Consider the following 21585-nt stretch of genomic DNA (forward strand, 5'->3'; position numbering starts at 1 on the left):
AGTGATAAATGAGCGTCCTCGGCCCCGACTGTCACGCCAGCAGCAGCTGCACACAGGGCAACTGGTCCACAGTGAGAGACAGACATGCTTTGGGCCCAAGGCTCTGTAGGGTTTGGAAGCTGGTGTTCTGGGCAAGCAGAGACCAGTCCGCCTCCACACCTTTAGGTACATCACACAGCCTCCCTCCCAGCCTCCACTTCCCAACGCCTCCTGGAGTCAATGTCTGAATGAAGAGTGAGGAGAGAAGAGAGCTGTCTGACCTTGAGCTCGATCATGCTGCTGATCTCAGGGAGGAAGTTCTGGCTGATGATGCGGTAGAGGTGGCGGTCCTGGGGGGACGTTTTGTCCTTGATGCTCTCAGCCAGACTGGCCCACTGCTCCTCTGTGTCACACACCAGGGACCAGGCGCCACGCTCACGGTCTGGACGGACAGACACATCATGGTCAACATGAGTCCCCAATCGTCAGCATCAATATACATCACTAGAAGTCAATCTAAACAGACCATGTTTGATAGCTTTGTCTTTTTGCTCACCTGTGCCTGAGTGCAGACCTTCCAGTCCATTCTCCTTCTTCACTTCGATCTCCACCTCACTGAAACAAAAGGACAGCCCGTTCAGTATTTACCATGCACTCCAAAGCATTGCATGAACAAGGACTGGGGAACAAAGCTGGTGAAAATATTTATTTCTCTGGAGACATTTTGTTTGAGAGCGGACAGAATGTGAGACCACAAAGGAGAGACCCTGCTGCTGGTCACCTTAGCTGGATCTCCTCCACTTTCTTCTTTGGTGGTCTTCCTCTTTTCCTCTTCTCTGTTGGTTTGATCACAAGGGCTTCACTGTGGAGGAACAACACCATGAAAAACAAATATCCGCCCACACTTTAAATTACACAGGCCTTTTACCTGGGTAGCTATTACCGGGGTGACCCGTGTAATTAACCTCTAACAGGCTAGCAAGTACATGTAGTTACGGAGAATAACTAACTATGTTGGTGCCTACTTTGTCCTTCCTTAGAAAACATGATTTGCAGTAGGAAGTGCTACTGTTTACATAGGTCATTTCTTTACAAAAACCAGAGCGCATATATAAATGCACACACACACAGTAAAGTATCAGAGAATCCAAAAAATAAAAAACATGGTTATATACACTAGCATTGTGTTCACATACTGCGACCTCTATTGGTGAATTATGGGCAAGCAAAACCATCCAACGTCTACAACTGATGTCCTGTGGTGCAACCCTCTTACCGGACGTGCTCTGCTTTCCTCTTGACCGGCTCCTCTTTGTACATGCGGGTACCATAGAAGTACCAGTAGAGGGTACCGTTCCCATCTTGACCCAACGGCTCCACGCGCAGGCTGTCCGCATCCAAGCCCTGGGATCAAACATTGCATGGATTAATAATGTACAGTACCAGTCAACAGTTTGGACAAACCTACTCATTCAAGGGTTTTTCTTTATTTTTTCTTCCTATTTTTTAATAGGGAAGACAACAAAACTAAGAAATAACACGTATGGAATCATGTAGTAACCAAAAGAAAAGTTAAACAAATCAAATATATTTTATATTTGAGTTTCTTCCAAGTTGCCACCCTTTGCCTTGATGACAGCTTTGCACACTCTTGGCATTCTCAACCAGCTTCATGAGGAATGCTTTCCACATATGCTGAGCACTTGTTGGCTGCTTTTCCTTCACTTTGCAGTCCAAATCATCCCAAACCATCTCAATTGGGTTGAGGTCGGGTGATTGTGGAGGCCAGGTCATCTGATGCAGCACTCCATCACTCTCCTTCTTGGTCAAATAGCACTTACACAGCCTGGAGGTGTGTTTTGGGTCATTGTCATGTTTAAAAACAAATGATAGTCCCAACTAAGCCCAAACCAGATGGGATGGCGTATCGCTGCAGAATGCTGTGGTAGTCATGCCTGTTAAAACCTTTACTTAATATCCATCCCGGATCCGGGATCCTCCTCATCAAAAAAGCTGACTAGCATAGCCTAGCCTAACGGGACAGGGATATCATATAATATAATTTTCATGAAATCACAAGTCCAATACAGCAAATGAAAGATAAACATCTTGTGAATCCAACCATCATTTTTAAAATGTTTTACAGCGAAAACACAATATGTATTTCTATTAGCTAACCACAATAGCCAAACACACAACCGCATATTTTCACCATGTTTCCACCGCATAGGTAGCTTTCACAAAACCGACAAAATAGAGATATAATTAGTCACTAACCAAGAAACAACTTCATCAGATGACAGTCTTATAACATGTTATACAATACATTTATGTTTTGTTCGAAAAATGTGCATATTTGAGGTATAAATCATAGTTTTACATTGCAGCTACCATCACAAATAGCACCGAAGCAGCCAGAATAATTACAGAGAGCAACGTGAAATACATAAATACTCATCATAAAACATTTATGAAAAATACATGGTGTACAGCAAATGAAAGATAAACATCTTGTGAATCCAGACAATATTTCCGATTTTTTAAGTGTTTTACAGCGAAAACACAATGTAGAATTATATTAGCTTACCACAATAGCCAAACACACAAACACATTTATTCACCGCAACGGTAGCTTTCGCAAAAACCAGCAAAATATATAAAATTAATCACTAACCTTTGGACAACTTCATCAGATGACAGTCTAATAACATCATGTTATACAATACACGTATGTTTTGTTAGAAAATGTGCATATTTAGCGCTGCAATCGTGGTTATACATTGTGAATATGTAGCAACATTTTCCCAGAATATCCTGAGATATTTTGGACACTCACCTAATCTGACCAAAGAACTCATCATAAACTTTACATAAAAATACTTGTGGTATGGCAAATGAAAGATACACTGGTTCTTAATGCAACCGCTGTGTTAGATTTTTAAAAAGAACTTTACCATAACATACAGCTTGCTTATTGTGAGACAGCACTCACCAACACGGCGGAGAATAGGAGTCAATATTTTACACAGAAATACGAAATAACATCATACATTTTTTCTTACTTTTGCTGATCTTCCATCAGAATGTTGTACAAGGAGTCCTTGGTCCAGAATAAATCGTTGTTTTGTTTTAGAATGTCCATTTCTTCTGTCGAATTCGCGCCACAATGCTAGCCAAGGTTACTAACATTCCCATCCTCTCTTGGCGCAAAGAACGGAAAACTCCAAAAGTCCAAATAAACGTTGAATAAACTGATAAAACTCTGTTGAAAAAAACCTACTTTATGATGTTATTATCAAATGTATCAAATAAAATCAGAGCCGGAGATATTCGCCGTGTATACCGACCGCTTTTCAGAAGACAATGTGGAGCTCCTTCGCGCGCCTTGGAAAACTGACAAAATGGCTGACCTGTCACTCCAAAAGCTCTTGTTCGACCTCAGATCAAGCTAGACACCACATTCCACCTTCCACTGCCTGTTGACATCTAGTGGAAGGCGTATGAAGTGCATGCATATCAATAAATATAAGGCAATTGAATAGGCAGGCCCTGAAACAGAGCCTCTTTTTCAGATTTTTCACTTCCTGTATGGAAGTTTGCTGCAAAATGAGTTCTGTTTTACTCACAGATATAATTCAAATAGTTTTAGAAACTTGAGTGTTTTCTATCCAATAGTAATAATAATATGCATATTGTATGATCTAGAATAGAGTACGAGGCCGTTTAAATTGGGCACGATTTTTTCCAAAGTGAAAACAGCACCCCCCTATTGACAAGAAGTTTTTAAGCGTGCCTTGAATTCTAAATAAAATCACTGGCAGTGTCAGATCATCAATTCACATACTCTGCGTCTCACAAAAACACAGCAGTTGGAACCAAAAATCTCAAATTTGGACTCATCAGACCAAAGGACAGATTTCCACCGGTCTAATTGCTCGTGTTTCTTAGGACAAGCAAGTCTCTTCTTCTTATTGGTGTCCTTAAGTGGTTTCTTTGCAGCAATTCGACCATGAAGGCCTGATTCACACAGTCTCCTCTGAACAGGAGGCGGCAGGTAGCCTAGTGGTTAGAGCGTTGGTCCAGTAACCGAAAGGTTGCTAGATCGAATCATCGAGCTGACAAGGTAAAACTTTGTCGTTCTGCCCCTGAACAAGGCAGTTCACACACTGTTCCTAGGCCATCATTGTAAATAAGAATTTGTTCTTAACTGACTAGTAAAATAAAAAAGCTTAAATAAAATAAAACATTAAAAAAAACTGTTGATGTTGAGATGTGTCTTACTTGAACTCTGTCAAGCATTTATCTGGGCTGGTAACTAATAAACATATCCTCTGCAGCAGAGGTAACTCTGGGTCTTCCTTTCCTGTGGCGGTCCTCATGAGAGCCCGTTTCATCATAGCGCTTGATTGTTTTTGCGACTGCACTTAAAAAAAGTTATTGAAATTTTCCGCATCGACTGACCTTCATGTGTTAAAGTAATGATGTACTGTCGTTTCTCTTTGCTATTTGAGCTGTTCTTGCCATAATATGGACTTGGTCTTTTACCAGATAGGGCTATCTTCTGTATACCACCCCTACCTTGTCACAACACAACTGATTGGCTCAAACGCATTAAGAGGGAAAGAAATTCCACAAATTAACTTTTAGCAAGGCACACCTGTTAATTGAAATACATTCCAGGTGACTACCTCATAAAGCTGGTTGAGAGAATGCCAACAGTGTGCAAAGCTGTCATCAAGGCAAAGGGTGGCTACTTTGAAGAATCTTAAATATATTTTGATTTATTTAACACTTTTGGTTACTACATGATTCCATATGTGTTATTTCATAGATTTGACATCTTCACTATTATTCTACAATGTGGAAAATAGTAAAAATAAAGAAAAACCCTGGAATGAGTAGGTGTGTCCAAACGTATGACTGGTACTGTATATAATTCACTTCATCAGGTTAGATAGCACTTCTTCAGCCAGTCACCATAAATGGTGTCACAATAATTCACCATAACTACAGCTTACAAAAAATGTGTTTATACAGTTTTTTTTGGTAACTGTTTTCCCCATGCTAACTCTGAAACGGTCATAACAGGAGTTAAAACAGGTGCAGACTTACGGTAACCGGTGTACTCTGTGTGTGTGTGTGTGTGTGTGTGTGTATAGTACCTTGAGCAGGTCGAAGACATCGGCAGCGTCCAGGCGGTAGTCACACAGCCTGTGCAGCAGTTCCACCTGCGTGCGTGGGGCCAGCTCCTCAAAGGGCCCCTGGCGCAGCGGGTTAGGCTTCCCCTCCTCCAACTCCCAGCGGTAGTTGATGATGTCGTCCAGGTAATCGCTGAATGCCTGGGGGCTGAAGGGGAGAGGAGTGATTAGTCCCATATGTTTTCCCACACCTAGTAAAGCGTCGCCATTAATCGCTGAGACAATGTCATGCTTGTATGACAATACAATAGTAAGGAGGGCTGGGTATTAACAAAACAATATTGAGATCTGCAGTGAATTTGGTTGGAGCAAACTAGTCAAGGGTTCCTATACAACATTGGATAATTTTGTTGTTTCTAACCCATTCATGTCACATACTCAATCTCTTCAACTAGAAGTCGTTCATTCTCAAACGCCTACTGTTCTTATAGTGTCAAAAGGTCAAAACTTGGAACATGTGCTTTGTATTGATACCAATCTAGGCAATTAAAAGGAATGCTTGATTGGGCGATGGTTGGACAGAAATTACAACACAATAATCCCCCTAATATAAAGACCTTCAAAAGAGACCATTGGGATCTGACAATAGCAGCACCATTACTCACTCACTTCCAAATCCTTGTCCTTAAAATTAAGAAAAGCAGGCTGTCCATTGTGATAGTCATTAAATAAATCAAGCTGCCATACCGTAGTAGTTCGAGGAAAAAGGAATGCAAAAAGAAAGCCATTTTGTTTGCATTTGAGTGGGTTTGTATTAGTGATGCACCGATATCGATATCCTATATTTTCCTTGTCAAAAAACCCCCGATACCGATAACTGATATTAAAAATTTTAGCGGCCTTTTAAGCATTCTAGTACAGTTAAATAGTTAACACACACGCAGCGGTCTCAGTGCAAGAGGCATCACCACAGTCCCTGGTTCGAATCCAGGCTGTATCACATCCGGCCGTGATTGGGAATTCCATAGGGCGGCGCACAATTGGCCCAGGACGTCATTGTAAATATGATTTTGCTCTTAATTGACGTGCCTAGTTAAAGGTTACACACACCAAAAAAGTTATTGTTGGCAGTTACGTATGTTCCCATTACCAGTAAAACATAATCAAAACCTATTTCTATCACTTACTTGCTGTGCTGTTTCGTTGTTCATTTGTTCAGTCGTTTCATTCTCAACCAGGATTTCATCATACATATCAAGCAGTGAAGTTTCAGTCCGTGGCCACTCTTCCTCAGTGCGCACTGTCAATGTGTCTGTCACTGTTTCCATCTTGTCCAGCTGTGTATGTAACATTTCACAAAAACCCTGTTTCTTGTCTGCATCGAAGTAGCGGTCCTTGTACATAGTGTTGAGCATGGTGGCGACACAGCAAAGAGAAAATGCCACCGAATCGCTTGTTCACAGCCTGTGTGGGCAGTTTTGTTGCAGGGGCAAACTGTCAAGGGCAACTGTTTCATTCACCAATGTGGGCCAGTAAAAACACCCACCTCGTCGGGTAAAGGGGCCATCTTTACTCCATAGAAACTAGTCAGCACTAACATCACACAAAGTCAGAATGGGCATGCGCACTCCACTGTTATGTGACAGAATCGGTGGCGTTAAAATTAGGAATTAGAATACAAATACTACACTAAACAAAAATATAAAACGCAACATGTAAAGTGTTTGTACCATGTTTCATGAGCTGGAAAAAAAGATCCCAGAAATTTTCCATACGCACATAAAGCTTCTCAAATTCTGTGCACATTTGATTACATCCCTGTCAGTTTTGTTGAGCAGGCGTTTCAATGCCATAACAGAGAGTATCACATCTGCTGCAGGCACAGTTGATGAGCTGATTTCTCGAGCCAGTTGTTTGAATGGAGCTATCATGTTCATGTTTCCAAGTTTCAAACATGTTCGCAAATGCCATTGAAATTGCAGCAGCGGCATTTTAACCAGCATATTCATGAGCATGTAATACGACTTTCCTCAGTGCGAAATCCTCGACGACCCACTGTGCTGTCAGACTCAGCATGCTCATGGGGCTGATATCGCTGGTCCAAATGTCAGTCGTGAAGCTAATAGCAGTGACGCTATTACTGTGTAACTCCAGTAGTGCAACATCTGAAAAAAAGTGCCCCCCCCCAAAAAAAAAAAGTGTACTGGTGCTCAACCAGTCGGCGAAAGCCAACATCACCCATGATAGAGAACAGTTGATTGTCAAGGGCTATGAATTCCATTATCTTGCCGTTAATGGATTTCGCCTTCGAGTTGTCTCGCTGAAATGATCTTACTCATTCAAATGACTGCTCAACTTGTTGACTGCTTGATCCATACAGCAGACATTGTGGGCTAGGTTAGGAACGCTGTTTTGCACGTGTAGCGCAACATTTTACGTAGCGTCATTACGTCATGTACCTGCATTATATACAAAGATGTTCTCATCTGTGTTATATAGGTATGCACGTCAGTTTTGACATCGGTTTTGCACATCGCCGTTAAACTAGATATCGGGCCGATACCGATGTTGGCATTTTCAGCTAATATCGTCCGATTTCAATATGTTCACTGATATATCGGTGGATCCCTAGTTTGTATCACTGTTCTAAGTTGGATGCTGGTAAATAAAATGTTGGTTCTGGGTCAGATCTGTCTGAATAATCTGGAACCCTTCGGATCCCGCTCAGTTGCATAGAAACAAGGAGTCAGGGCAGGGCTGAGTGCCAACGCAACAAGAGAAAATGAGAAAGAAAATAGCTTATCTTGAAAGAGCAGTGTGCACTTTCAGACAGCTGCAGCCCCCCCTCCCCCATCCTCTGCTAAAAACACCACCACCCCCCTCTCCAGCTCCGCCGGAGCATTTAACGAGTGCGGATGAAAAGGGCAGTTCTGTGAAAGGCCAGAACCAAGCAGCCACCCCCGAGATGCCAGTGGCTGTCCAGCCCAATAAGGCCAGCCCGGGTGCGGAAACTGGATCAGTCCTAACCTCTCTCCCCAGTCACAGGCAGACTGGTGCCTGGCCCGGTAGTGCTGATGGAGCAAGAGCAGGGGGCTCACTTATCAACAGTGAGTAAATGTCTTACTAAATTCTGGTGTACGTGGAGATTCTAGGATGTGCATGCGCCACAAATTATTGGGATTTATCAAACTGTAACACGCAACATATACGCATGTTTTCATTGATAAATCAGAGCCATATTATATTTGTTCAGTAGTGAACAAGAGCTACAACCCCATCTGGAAAACACCCTCCATTCACCTTTTATGGTAACAAAAACACCCTCATTTTCTGTATGATTTGGAAATGTTGGAACTGGGCCATGATAGTTCCTAAAAGACAGTGCCATGGCAAGTTTTATCAACATTTCTGTACAGGTGTGGGCAGAATGGTACAGTGACCCCCCCCCCAAAAAAAATGCATGCGGCCTAGCGAGTGCCAGACACTGGCCGCGCATTCTTACAAGACTGATTGTACTTTCGAACAATTTAAAAGTAAATGCTACAGCCCACACATCTATGCAAAGGACAAAGTGTTTGTTCAATATTTTGTTTCTCAATACATGATTGTGTTTCTATTAGCTTACCATTACTACAATTTGAGCAAACACCTCAAAAAAACAATAATCCTATTTGCTTGCAATACAGTTGATCAACCTTCTAGAAGTTGGTTGCAAGACACATGGCTTGAAAGTAGCGTGAAAATAAGCACTCTCATCAAGCTCAGAATTTGAATACCAACCTTTGCGAAAAAACTGGCACATTCAAAGGTTTTGAGTATTTTTTGTGTGCACACACCTTTGATCAATGAGGCCCCAGAAGAGGTGGTGGTAATGGGTGGAGGCCCCTTTTGGACTAGAACATTCATTTTACTTTCCTGTGCTCTTCCCACTCCCTATCTCACACTTACTCATCAAATGAACTGTCCCCCACCAGGGAAAAATCCTCCTAAACCTAGCTTCCTTTGTGAGAACTCTCACTCAGTTGCAAAGGCTGATTTCAACACAAGTGTTCACATTCTGATGTGCTCACTACTAACAGGGTTTGTGACTCAAACTTCCTGTGGCCCATACGGGCCCCTGGATGTTGTCACCAAGATGGGGAAGATAACAGACCAACGTTGCGTTACAAGAAAGGTAAATGCTGCTGTGTGCTAGTGAGCGAAAAAGGTAGACCTAGTCAATATTAAACTAATAAAAATTAAATAAAGGATGTGGGAAGGCTGGGGGTACTACTTACGTGATGTCTGTGCGCTGGTAGCATCCTTGCAGCAGTGAGACGAGGAGGTCAGCCAGAAAGTCTATGTCCTGCTTCTGTAGCGCATCTTCCAGCTCCTACCACACAGACACACACAGCAGGGAGAAGAGGTCAGCCAATGAGTTATATGGAGATCCTCTTTTTAAGGTACTCAAAAATATTTGTTTTAAAGTCCGCATATAACATTTTATGGTTGGTATTAGTCACAGATCGGCACGAAAAGAAAAAAAAGCTGTGTGATTCCAAAGTGATACGGATGCCCTGGAGTAAAACGGTAGGAGGTGATGAGAATTTAGGGTTTACAAGACACAGTTTGACATTTTCAATGAAACAGGAGCTCTCGTGGCAAAACTTCGTTGAAGTGTGGATATTGGAACTAGTAAACTGTCAGAGCCATAGGGGACCAGAATCAGGCAGTATTTCACCTCGAGTCGAACACGCTTGATCATGACAAACAACCATACTAGATAGGCTGTGTGTAGGGACCGGTTAGTGTGATTGAGTTGCTGTGGGGAGGGGGGACTAGCTCACATGTTCTCAGAGGAGTCCTTTCTGCCAGCGGTTGGAGACGAGGTTCAAGTTCGACCCTGGACCGTCTCCTGCCTGGCATTGTGTGGCCACCATTGAGGGTTTATGAAGCGGCAGTAACCAGGAGAGCAAACTCTAAAGGCCTTGAGAGAACCAAGGAGAGACGGCAGCAGGAGCCTAAGGCCACCGCAAAGACAGACCCCCCTCTCCTCCACTGTTACCCAGCATGCTTGCTCTCTGCCCGGGATACCCAAAGGCCCTCAGCTACAGAGCAGAGGCAAGGGAGGCTGAGGGCAAAAAACACTAATGCAAATTGCTCTATCAGCCAAGTGTCCATTTTACTTAACCTTTCTTCCCACTTTCCCAGGATGCAAAGCGACCCTTCAGCATTGGCTATTCCCCTTAAAAAGTAATCCGCCTGCAGCTGACTGCCCCCCACCACTCCCTTCTGTCTCCATCTACAGAACTCACTTCTAAATTCTCTGCATAAAACACATTTCCCCTCCACCAACAAACCTCCCCAAAGAAAAAGCATGGTGACAGTCCAGAATTAACTGAAGGGTGAGGAGGCCCATTTCATTGTGCAGCCACAGCCTGCAGATTGCTGCCTCTCTCTAGATAAAACCGTCTGAGTGCTGGGGTCACTGGGGGGTCAGCCTCCACACCTCCTGGCTGTGGAGAAGCAAGGAAGCTAGGAGTCAACAGTCAGCAGGATGGAAAACAGGGGGGAGAGAGAGTGGTTTAAAAACAGGATAAAATTGATGTTTCTGCTTTGGGGTAAAATAAATAAATAAATAATCTGATAGCTACTCAGGACTGGTTGGTGGTGCAATAGAAACATGCCAGAGCTGGCTGGGCTGATTCTTTATCGCCAAGTCCTATTATTAAAAAAAGCAGAGTTCATTAAGCTGCTTGAGCACATTTCAATGACCAATTTAAAAACCTATTGATCATGGTGGAAAATTAAACAGATTCTAATGGAGCTAAAGAATAATTCAATATGAAGAGCCTGGGAGGAGGGAAGCTCACAACCCTGGGAGGGCCTGGAACTTGGGTGCCAGAAACCACAATAACATACACTAGGGTCAAAAGTTTTAGAACACCTACACATTACGTGTTTCTTTATTTTTACTATTTTCTACATTGTAGAATAAAGTGAAGACATCAAAACTATGAAATAACACATATGGAATCATGTAGTAACCAAAAAAAAGTGTTTTGAGCTGTTCTTGCCATAATATGGACTATCGTAACCCCCCCTCCCTCCCCCCTTTTGTCACAACACAACAGATTGGCTCAAACGCATTGAGGAAAGAAATTCCATTAATTAACTTAACAAGGCACACCTGTTAATTGAAATGCATTCCAGGTGACTCCCTCATGAAGCTTTGGGCTCCCGATTGGCGCCGTGGTCTAAGGCACTGGATCTCAGTGCAAGAGAAGTCACTACAGTCCCTGGTTCGAATCCAGGCTGTATCACATCTGGCCGTGATTGGGAGTCCCATAGGTTGGTGCACAATTGGCGCAGCGTCGTCCAGGTATGGCCGTCATTGTAAATAAGAATTTGTTCTGAACTGGCTTGCCTAGTTACATTTTTATTTATTTTTTTAAATAGAAAAAAATATGGTTGATAGAATGCCAAGAGTTTGAAGAATCTACAGTTGAAGTCAGAAGTTCACATACACCTTAGCTAAATACATTTAAAAACAATTCCTGACATTTAAATCCTAGCAAAAATGCCCTGTCTTAGGTCAGTTAGGATCACCACTTTATTTTAAGAATGTGAAATGTCAGAATAATAGTAGAAAGAATAATTTATTTCAGCTTTTATTTCTTTCATCGCATTTCCAGTGGGTCAGAAGTTTACATACTCTCAATTAGTATTTGGTAGCATTGACTTTAAATTGTTTAACTTAGGTCAAATGTTTTGGGTAGCCTTCCACAAGCTTCCCACAATAACTTGGGTGAATTTTGGCCCGTTCCTCCTGATAGAGCTGGTGTAACCGAGTCAGGTTTGTAGGCCTCCTGGCTCGCAAACGCTTTTTCAGTTCTGCCCACACATTTTCTATAGGATTGAGGTCAGGGCTTTGTGATGGCCACTCCAATACCTTGACTTTGTTTTCTTTAAGCCATTTTGCCACAACTATGGAAGCGTGCTTGGGGTCATTGTCCATTTGGAAGACCCATTTGTGACCTAGCTTTAACCTCCTGACTGATGTCTTGAGATGTTGCTTCAATATATCCACAATTTTCCTGCCTAATGATGCCACCTATTTTGTGAAGTGCACCAGTCCCACCTGCAGCAAAGCACCCCCACAACATGATGCAGCCACACCCGTGCTTCACGGTTGGGATGGTGTTCTTCGGCTTGCAAGCCTCCCCCTTTTTCCTCCAAACATAACGATGGTCATTATGGCCAAACAGTTCTATTTTTGTTTCATCAGACCAGAGGACATTTCTCCAAAAAGTACAATCTTTGTCCCCATGTGCAGTTGCAAACCGTAGTCTGGCTTTTTTATGGCGGTTTTGGAGCAGTGGCTTCTTCCTTGCTGAGCGGCCTTTTAGGTAATGTCGATATAGGACTAGTTTTACTGTGGATATAGATAGTTTTGTACCCGTTTCCTCTAGCATCTTCACAAGGTCCTTTGCTGTTATTCTGGGATTGATTTGCACTTTTTGCACCAAAGTACGCTCATCTCTAGGAGACAGAACACGTCTCCTACCTGAGAGGTATGACGGCTGCGTGGCCCCATTGTGTTTATACTTGCATACTATTGTTTGTACAGATGAACGTGGTACCTTCAGGCGTTTGGAAATTGCTCCCAAGGATGAACCAGACTTGTGGAGGTCTACAAATTTTTTTTCTGAGATCTTGGCTGATTTCTTTTGATTTTCCCATGATGTCAAGCAGAGAGGCACTGAGTTTGAAGGTAGACCTTGAAATACATCCACAGGTACACCTCCAATTGACTCAAATGATGTCAATTAGCCTATCAGAAGCTTCTAAAGCCATGGCATCATTTTCTGGAATTTTCCAAGCTGTTTAAAGGCACAGTTAACTTAGTATATGTAAACTTCTGACCCACTGGAATTGTGATAGATTTATTTAACTTATAACGCACTTTCTTTAAACAATTGTTGGGAAAATTAAATTGTGTCATGCACAAAGTAGATGTCCTAACCGACTTGCCAAAACTAGTTTGTTAACAAGACATTTGTGGAGTGGTTGAAAACGGGTTTTAATGACTCCAGCCTAAGTGTATGTAAACTTCCGACTTCAGCTGTATATTTTGATTTGTTTAACACTTTTTTGGTTACTACATGATTCCATGTGTTATTTCATAGTTTTGATGTCTTCACTATTATTCTACAATGTAGAAAATAGTAAAAATAAAGAAAAGCCTTAATGAGTAGGTGTTCTAAAACTTTTGACCATTTGTGTAGTTAGCTACCAGTAATGCTGAGCGATTAGTGTTTTTTGAAGCAGACTCAATTTTGGTTCCATTATAAAAAATAGAAGGGGGGGAAATACATTTTAAAAAGCTAAAATTTGTGATTTTGTTTCATAATGCATTTAATGTTTAAAAAAATGATCGAAATCGAAAACGGTGATATATATAAACGGTGATATATATATCTATATCACCGTTTATATATATCACCGTTTTCGATTTCGATCATTTTTTTAAACATTAAATGCATTATGAAACAAAATCACAAATTTTAGCTTTTTAATTGACATTACGAAAGGCAAAAAGTTTAAATTCAATTGTCAAAACATTGAAAATATTCCATTGTCCACATTGGGTAGACATCAATAAAAAAAAATTAAAAAGGACTATGAAATATGTCAGTTGTGTATATAACTGAGTTTTTACTTGGCGACTTTACCATTTTTCATTCCTTAAAGTTATGACAATCATTTGACTAGTTCTTCAAAGTATATAAGGCATACTTTCACGAACTGTCTATCCCACTCTCTCCTCGTTGTGTACATTCCGCTCTCATCCAGTCTGTGTGTATCTAACCTAACGTAGCAGGCGTATTTTTTTTTTAACCATCTCTGTTAGAGGCGGAAAGAACAGGTGCAATGGATTATGGTCATTGTAGTCCATTAACATGTTTCTGCGCTGAACTATACTGACGGAAAAATATAACCGACGCCATGTGCAATAAAGATTTTACTGAGATACAGTTCATATAAAAGGAAATCAGTCAATTTAAATAAATTCATTAGGCCCTAATCTATGGATTTCACATGACTCTGCAGGGGCGCAGCCATGGGTAGGCCGGGGAGGGCATAGGCCCACCCAATTGGCAGCCAGGCCCACCCACTGGGGAGGCAGGCCCAGCCACTCAAAATGAGTTATATTACAGACATAAATACTCCTCTGTACCCCCTCTCCAATAGACGATCCCGTAGGTGAAGAAGCTAGATGTTGAGGTCCTGGGCTGGCGTGGTTACAAGTGGTCTGCAGTTGTGAGGCCGGATGGACATACTGGAAATTTCTCTAAAGCGACGTTGGAGTCAGCTTATGGCAGAGAAATTAACATTCAATTCTCTGGCAACACCTCTGGTGGACATTCCAGCAGTCAGCGTGCCAATTGCACACTCCCTTAAAACTTCAGACATCTGTGGCATTGTGTTGTGTGACAAAACTGCACATTTTAATGTGGCCTTTAAATTGTCCCCAGCACAAGGTGCACCTGTGTAATGATCATGTTTAATCAGCTACTTGATATGCCACACCTGTCAGGTGGATGGATTACCTTGGCAAAGGAGAAATGCTCACTCACAGAGATGTAAACAAATGTGTGCACAAAATGATAGAAATTTGCTTTTTGTTAGCATGGAACATTTCTGGGATATTTTGTTTCAGCTCATGAAACATAGGACCCACACTTTACATGTTGCGTTTATATTTTTTGTTCAATGTAGGTTGAATATTTGATTCATGAAAACTACAACTCCCTTCAGCCCAGTGTCCCACAGTTATTAACTTGATTTCTCTCTTTAGAGAAAATGATGCGATGGGCTCACACAAGAAACTAAATAGTATTCAAGTAATTGAACCGACATCAAATCAAATTTTACTGGTCACATACACATGCTTAGCAGATATTATTGAAAGTGTAGTGAAATGTTTGTGCTTCTACTTCCAACAGTGCACAAATATCTATCAATTCCAAAACAACTAACTAAAACACACACAATTCTAAGTAAAGGAATGGAATAAGAATATATACACACACACACACACACACACACACACACATATAAATATATGGATGAGCAATGACAGAATGGATGAGCAATGACATAGGCAAGATGCAATAGATGGTATAAAATACAGTATATACATACGATGAGTGATGCAAGATATGTAAACATGATTAAATTGGCATTATTACAAGTGGACAATGATTTCAAGTCTGTATGTAGGCAGCAGCCTCCGTTAGTAATGGCTGTTTAAAAGGCTGTTGGCTTAGGGAGGAAGTTGTTTTTTTATGCTCAATTGTACATCTGTAAAAGTTTGTGAGAATTTTAGTTGACAGGACACATTTCTTCAGCCTCCTGATGTTGAAGAGGCACTGTTGCTCCTTCACCACACTGTCTGTGTGCGTGGACCATTTCAGTTTGTCAGTGATATCTACGCTGGGGAACTTAAAACGTTCCACCTTCTCCACTGCTGTCCCATCGATGTGGATAGGGGAGTGCTCCCTCTGCTGTTTCCTGAAGTCCACGATCATCCCCTTTGTTTTGTTGACGGTGAGTGAGAGGTTGTTTTCCTGACACCGAGTGCCCTCACCTCCTCCCTGTAGGCTGTCTCGTCATTGTTGGTAATCAAGCCCACTACTGTTGTGTCGTCTGCAAACTTGATAATTGAGTTGTAGGCGTGCATTGCCACGCAGTCATGGGTGAACAGGGAGTACAGGAGGGGGCTGAGCACGCACCCCTGTGGGGCCCCAGTGTTGAGGGTCAGCAAAGTGGAGATGTTGTTTCCTCCCTTTACCACCTGGGGGCAGTCTGTCAGAAAGTCCAGGACCCAATTGCACAGGGCGGGGTTGAGACCCAGGGCCTCAAGCTTGGAGGGTACTATGAGGTTGGAGGGTACTATGGTGTTGAATGCTGAGCTGTAGTCAATGAACAGCATTCTTACATAGGTATTCCTCTTGTCCAGATGAAATAGGGCAGTGTGCAGTGTGATGGCGATTGCATCGTCTGTGGACCTATTGGGGCGATAAGCAAATTGAAGTGAGTCTAGGGTGAATGTAAGGTGGAGGTGATATGATCCTTGGTCTCTCCAAGCACTTCATGATGACAAAAGTGACTGCGATAGTCATTTAGTTCAGTTACCTTTTCCTTCTTGGGAACAGGAATAATGGTGGCCATCTTGAAGCATGTGGGGACAGCAGACTGGTATAGGGACAGATTGAATATGTCCGTAAACACACCAGCCAGCTGGTCTGCGCATGCTCTGAGGACACAGCTAGGGATAACGTCTGGGCCGGCAGCCTTGTGAGGGTTAGCACGTTTAAATGTCTTACTCACATCGGCCACGGAGAAGGAGAGTTCACAGTCCTTGGTAACGGGCTGCGTCGGTAGCACTGTATTATCCTCAAAGCGGGCCGTCGGTGTCCGTGAGATGGCTGGTTTTCCTTTTGTTGTCCGTGACCCTGACATCGGTCAATAATGGCGCCGGAGAGGATGGCTGCAGTTTTACGGTCTCCAAACCAACTGTGCCATTTTGTGTTTTTTCACATTGTTTCTAACTTATTTTGTACGTAACGTTGCCGCTACAGTCTCTTATGACCGAAAAGAGCTTCTGGATATCAGAACAGAGATTACTCACCTCGAGCTGGACAAGATCTTTTCTTTAATGCGTCTGACGCGAAGGATGTACTGCTTCTCCTAGACCAGGCCCAAATTCCCATAATTTGCGTGTAGAAAATATGGAAATACAGGGGGTGGAGATTGGGGTGCCTTGTGAGAATATGTCGGCAACTGGGTAACCCGCCTCTACCATCCGTTCTATTGAAGCAATAAGGCCCGAGGGGGTGTGGGATATGGCCAATATACCCTGGCTAAGGGCTGTTCTTATGCACGACACAACATGGAGTGGTACACATTGGTCATATAGCACAAACCCGAGGTGCCTTACTGCTACTATAAACTGGTTGCCAACGTAATTAGAGCAGTAAAAATAGATGGTCATACCTGTGGTATACAGCTGTCAACCAAATCACACTGTTCAAGACTATCCTACCAACAGGACATTAAAAACTGTAATATCTTCTGTTTTACAGAGTCGTGGCTGAACGACAACAGGGATAATATACAGTTGGCTGGGTTTTCCATGCATTGGCAGGACAGCTATGTCTGGTAAGACGAGGGGTGTGTGTGTGTGTATATACACTGTATATATATATATATATATATGTCAATAACAGCTGGTCCGATGTCTAATATTAAGGAAGTCTCGAGGTACTGCTAGCCTGAGGAAAAGTACCTCATGATAAGCTGTAGACCACACTACTTACCAAGAGAGTTCTCATCTATATTATTCGTAGCCGTCCATTTACCACCACAAATGATGCTGGCACTTGACCGCACTCAACGAGCTGAGTAAGGCCATAAGCAAACAAGAAAATGCACATCCAGAAGTGGCGCTCCTAGTGGCCAGGGACATTAATGCAGGCACACTTAAATCCGTTTGAACTAATATCTACCAGCGTGTCACATGTACAACTAGAGGAAATATATATATATATTTTTTTTTAACTCTAGACCACCTTTACTCCACACACAGAGACGCATTCAAAGTGCTCCCTCGCCCGGATGCTATGATACAAGACTGTTATGCTACAACTCTATTTCTTGAACTGCATTGTTGGTTAAGGGCTTGTAAGTAAGCATTTACACACACACACACCAGTTGTATTTTGGTGCATGTGACAAATAAAATGTGATAACCAACCAACCCCCCCCCCCTCAGAAAATATGATTACTCACACAGCACTAGCTACCAGTAGCGTACTGGAGTTTCGGAGGCCCACATGGTCTGAGAACGTTAAGTTAGCTGGCTAGCCAGTTCAAATCATGACCATGTCATATAGCTGACAACTTTTTAAAATTGAGCTCATTTGTATTCATTATTACAGGAAAATAAAAACTCACAACAAGATCCTTATTTACAAGTTAATGGCAAGCTAATTACAGAAAATAGCTTATGGTTGTGAGTGACGAAATAAAAGCAGGGCATTCTACTGAGGAATTTTAGAACGTGGACCCTGTCTTGTTGGCCTAATGTTATATCCTAATTTGACTTTGGTGAAGGCCATGTTGTTCGTCACATTACCTTCTCCGGTAAACACTATATCAAATCTCAAGTTTATTTGTCACATGCACAGGATACAGAAAGTGTAAACAGTACAGTGAAATGGTAACTTGCATAGTGGAGTCTTATTTAGACATGTGGCTAGCTAGCTAAACAACGACCCATAATCCCAACTCATAACATTACTACCCTGCATGAATCTGCCAACTAGGTTCAATGTTAGCTAACATTAGACTATAACTAGCAATGCAAATGGCTGAGATACGAATAATATTAGTACACAGATCATACACGTAATGTTAGCGAGCCAGCCAGCTAACATTAGCTAGCTAGCGAACAGTACGATTGAACTTGCAATGAAAACGACTTTCAAATATTATACGTTTCTAATTTTGTCAATATGCAGCTAGCTAGACTCTCTGACCCGTATACATGAATGAAGGCTTCTCCCTCTGTCACGGATGCCATGGTTGCCCTTAGTTTGAATATGTAATCCAGAGACATGTATTTTATACATTCTCGTGTGTTCTCTGACTCCCTCTGCATTACTTGCAATCAAATGCTAGAATTATCTCCATCTCCTTAGCTATCATACCCTTCTTCTTCTTCATACCCTTCTTCCAACGGGCATTCCCGTTGGTTTCCTGAAACGAGTCACATATTGCCATGGGGCAGAGGAAAAATATGCCGTTTTATAGCTAATCTCATGCTATTCAACACATTTTGCAATGAGGTTGAGGACATTTTGCAGTTTTACAGCCAATTTCCTGTAATAAAAATAAATAATTAGGCTTATGACGTGTTCATATGCTACAACTGGCAGCTTCATTCAACAGTACCCGCAAAACACCAGTCTCAACGTCAACAGTGAAGAGGGATGATGGCCTTCTAGGCAGAGTTGCAAAGAAAAAGCCATATAGCAGACTGGCCAATAAAAATAAAATATTAAAATGGGCAAAACACAGACACTGGACAGGGAACTCTGCCTAGAAGGCCAGCATCCCGGAGTCGCCTCTTCGCTGTTGACGTTGAGACTAGTGTTTTACGGGTACTATTTAATGAAGCTGCCAGTTGAGGACTTGTGAGGCATCTGTTTCTCAAACTAGACACTAATGTACTTGTCCTCTTGCTCAGTTGTGCACCAGGGCCTCCCACTCTTTCTATTCTGGTTAGAGCCAGTTTGTGCTGTTCTGTGAAGGGTGTAGTACACAGCGCTGTACAAGATCTTCAGTTTCTTGGCAATTTCGCACATGGAATAGCCTTCATTTCTCAGAACAAGAATAGACTGACGAGTATCAGAAGAAAGTTATTTGTTTCTGGCCATTTTGAGCATTTAATCGAACCTATAAATGCTGATGCTCCAGATACTCAACTAGTCTAAAGAAGGCCAGTACAACAGTTTACAGCTGTGCTAACATAATTGCAAAAGGGTTCTCTAATGATCAATTAGCCTTAAAATGATATACTTTGATTAGCTAACACAACGTGCCATTGGAACACAGGAGTGATGGTTGCTGATAAATGGGCCTCTGTATGCCTATGTAGATATTCCATTAAAAATCTGCCGTTTCCAGCTACAATAGTCATTTACAACATTAATGCATTTCTGATGAATTATGTTATTTTAAAATGGACCATTTTTTTTGCTTTTCTTTCAAAAACAAGGACATTTCTAAGTGACCCCAAACTTTTGAACAGTAGTGTATATATTTTGGGGCACTTTTTGCCTCTTTTTCGTGATATTCAATTGGTCGTTACAGTTTTGTCCCATCGCTGCAACTCCCGTAAGGAGTTGAGAGTCGAGAGAGAGAGCGAGAGATCGAGAGAGAGAGACGAAGGTCGAGAGCCATGCGTCCTTCGAAACACAACCCTGCCAAGCCGCACTGCTTCTTGACACACTGCTCGGTTAACCCGGAAGTCAGCTGCAACAATGTGGAAACACCGTCCAACTAGCGACCGTGTCAGCATGCATGCACCCGGCCCGTCACAGGAGTCGCTAGAGCGCGATGGGACAAGGACATCCCGGCCAGCAAACCCTACCGATGCTGGGCCAATTGTGTGCCGTCTCATTGGTCTCCCAGTCGCAGCCGGCTGCAACACAGCCCGGGATCAAACCCGGCTCTGTAGTGATGCACTGCGATGCAGTCCCTTAGACCACTGCGCCACCCCGGTGGCCCTTGTCATGGAAGTTGACAGAGTTTTGAAATCTACCATGGCATCCCTGACAGAGGGAGAAAGATCTGATGATTCTTATGGCATGGAACACTGTCAGTTTGAACCGGAGTGACTTAACAAGCTGTACAAAACGCAAACAAGAGAACTTTCAGAGTCTAGCTACATTTTCAGATATTAAGTTTCACATTTTGTCAAATTCATTCATTGCAAGCTAAAGCCTACTGTTAGCTGGCTGGCTAGCTAGGTGTATGATCTTTCTAGTAATATTATTCATATATCAGAAATCCATTTGCATTGCTAGCTATAGCCTACTGTTAGCTAGCTACCATTGAAGCTAGTTGGTTAGATTTTCCTACCTGCAGATTCATACAATATCTGGAACACATGCACATGGTGGCTAGCTATGACAATCCGTGTGTATTGCTATACTGTATGGGTTGGGATTATGGTTCATTGTTTAGCTCTCTAGATATCTAAACAAAAGACTCCACTTCGCAAGACGATTACATGACCCATCCACTTAGGCTGTAACTATCCCCAGCCACATCTAGCTCTCTTTTACATGGCCCATCTAATTAGCCAGATGTGTCTGGGGGCGATTACAGACAGTCACACACACTACCTCATCTATCACCAGTATAACTGTCATTGTTATGGTTCTTCTACATACACAATAACGACGACAAGTTTGTCAGACAACAATAGAATGTTCACTGTCAACAGACATGTCGATAGACGTAGTATAAACCAGCCTTTAGTATTAATCTTTGATTGTTTTGAAAACTACTGTACTCACTGTTTAGCACATGGCCTCATGTGAATCAAAGAGATGGGTAGGCTTAAGAGGGTGTGAACAATGCTGAATGGGTGTAAACAAAGAAAAGCTCTCTAGTAGGTGTACCAAAACATTCAAGGGCCATTCTCTCAAGAGTGGGTTTACAAGTTGATCAACTTTCAAAGCAGCATTACTTTCACATTGTTCTACAACTACAGTGTATGATATACAATTTTGAAGCTCCGAGTCTTTTTTTAACATCGGATAAAAGTACAAACACAATTTCAAATTTTGGAACATAAGACCGAAGAGAGATGGTGGTTCACAATTTGCATTTCTGTGTAGTACAGATCAGG

General features: G+C 42.2%; 1 protein-coding gene across 4 annotated transcripts in view; it reads right to left on the reverse strand.

Moving 5' to 3' along the window:
• LOC139584472 (chromatin remodeling regulator CECR2-like) overlaps positions 1–21585 on the reverse strand; it is a 46186-nt gene that overhangs the window by 14323 nt on the left and 10278 nt on the right. For 3 of the 4 annotated variants that reach the window (XM_071416374.1, XM_071416373.1, XM_071416371.1), the window contains exons 2-7: positions 9395–9489; positions 5142–5325; positions 1256–1383; positions 761–841; positions 536–594; positions 261–421 (exon numbers count right to left, since the gene is read on the reverse strand). In XM_071416374.1, the coding sequence (XP_071272475.1) occupies positions 261–421; positions 536–594; positions 761–841; positions 1256–1383; positions 5142–5325; positions 9395–9489 (708 nt within the window). The remainder of the gene's footprint in view (positions 1–260; positions 422–535; positions 595–760; positions 842–1255; positions 1384–5141; positions 5326–9394; positions 9490–21585) is intronic. The other variant, XM_071416375.1, reaches the window with a different exon arrangement.

The sequence above is a fragment of the Salvelinus alpinus genome, chromosome 9 (genome assembly GCF_045679555.1).
Source record: "Salvelinus alpinus chromosome 9, SLU_Salpinus.1, whole genome shotgun sequence".
Lineage (NCBI taxonomy): Eukaryota > Metazoa > Chordata > Actinopteri > Salmoniformes > Salmonidae > Salvelinus > Salvelinus alpinus.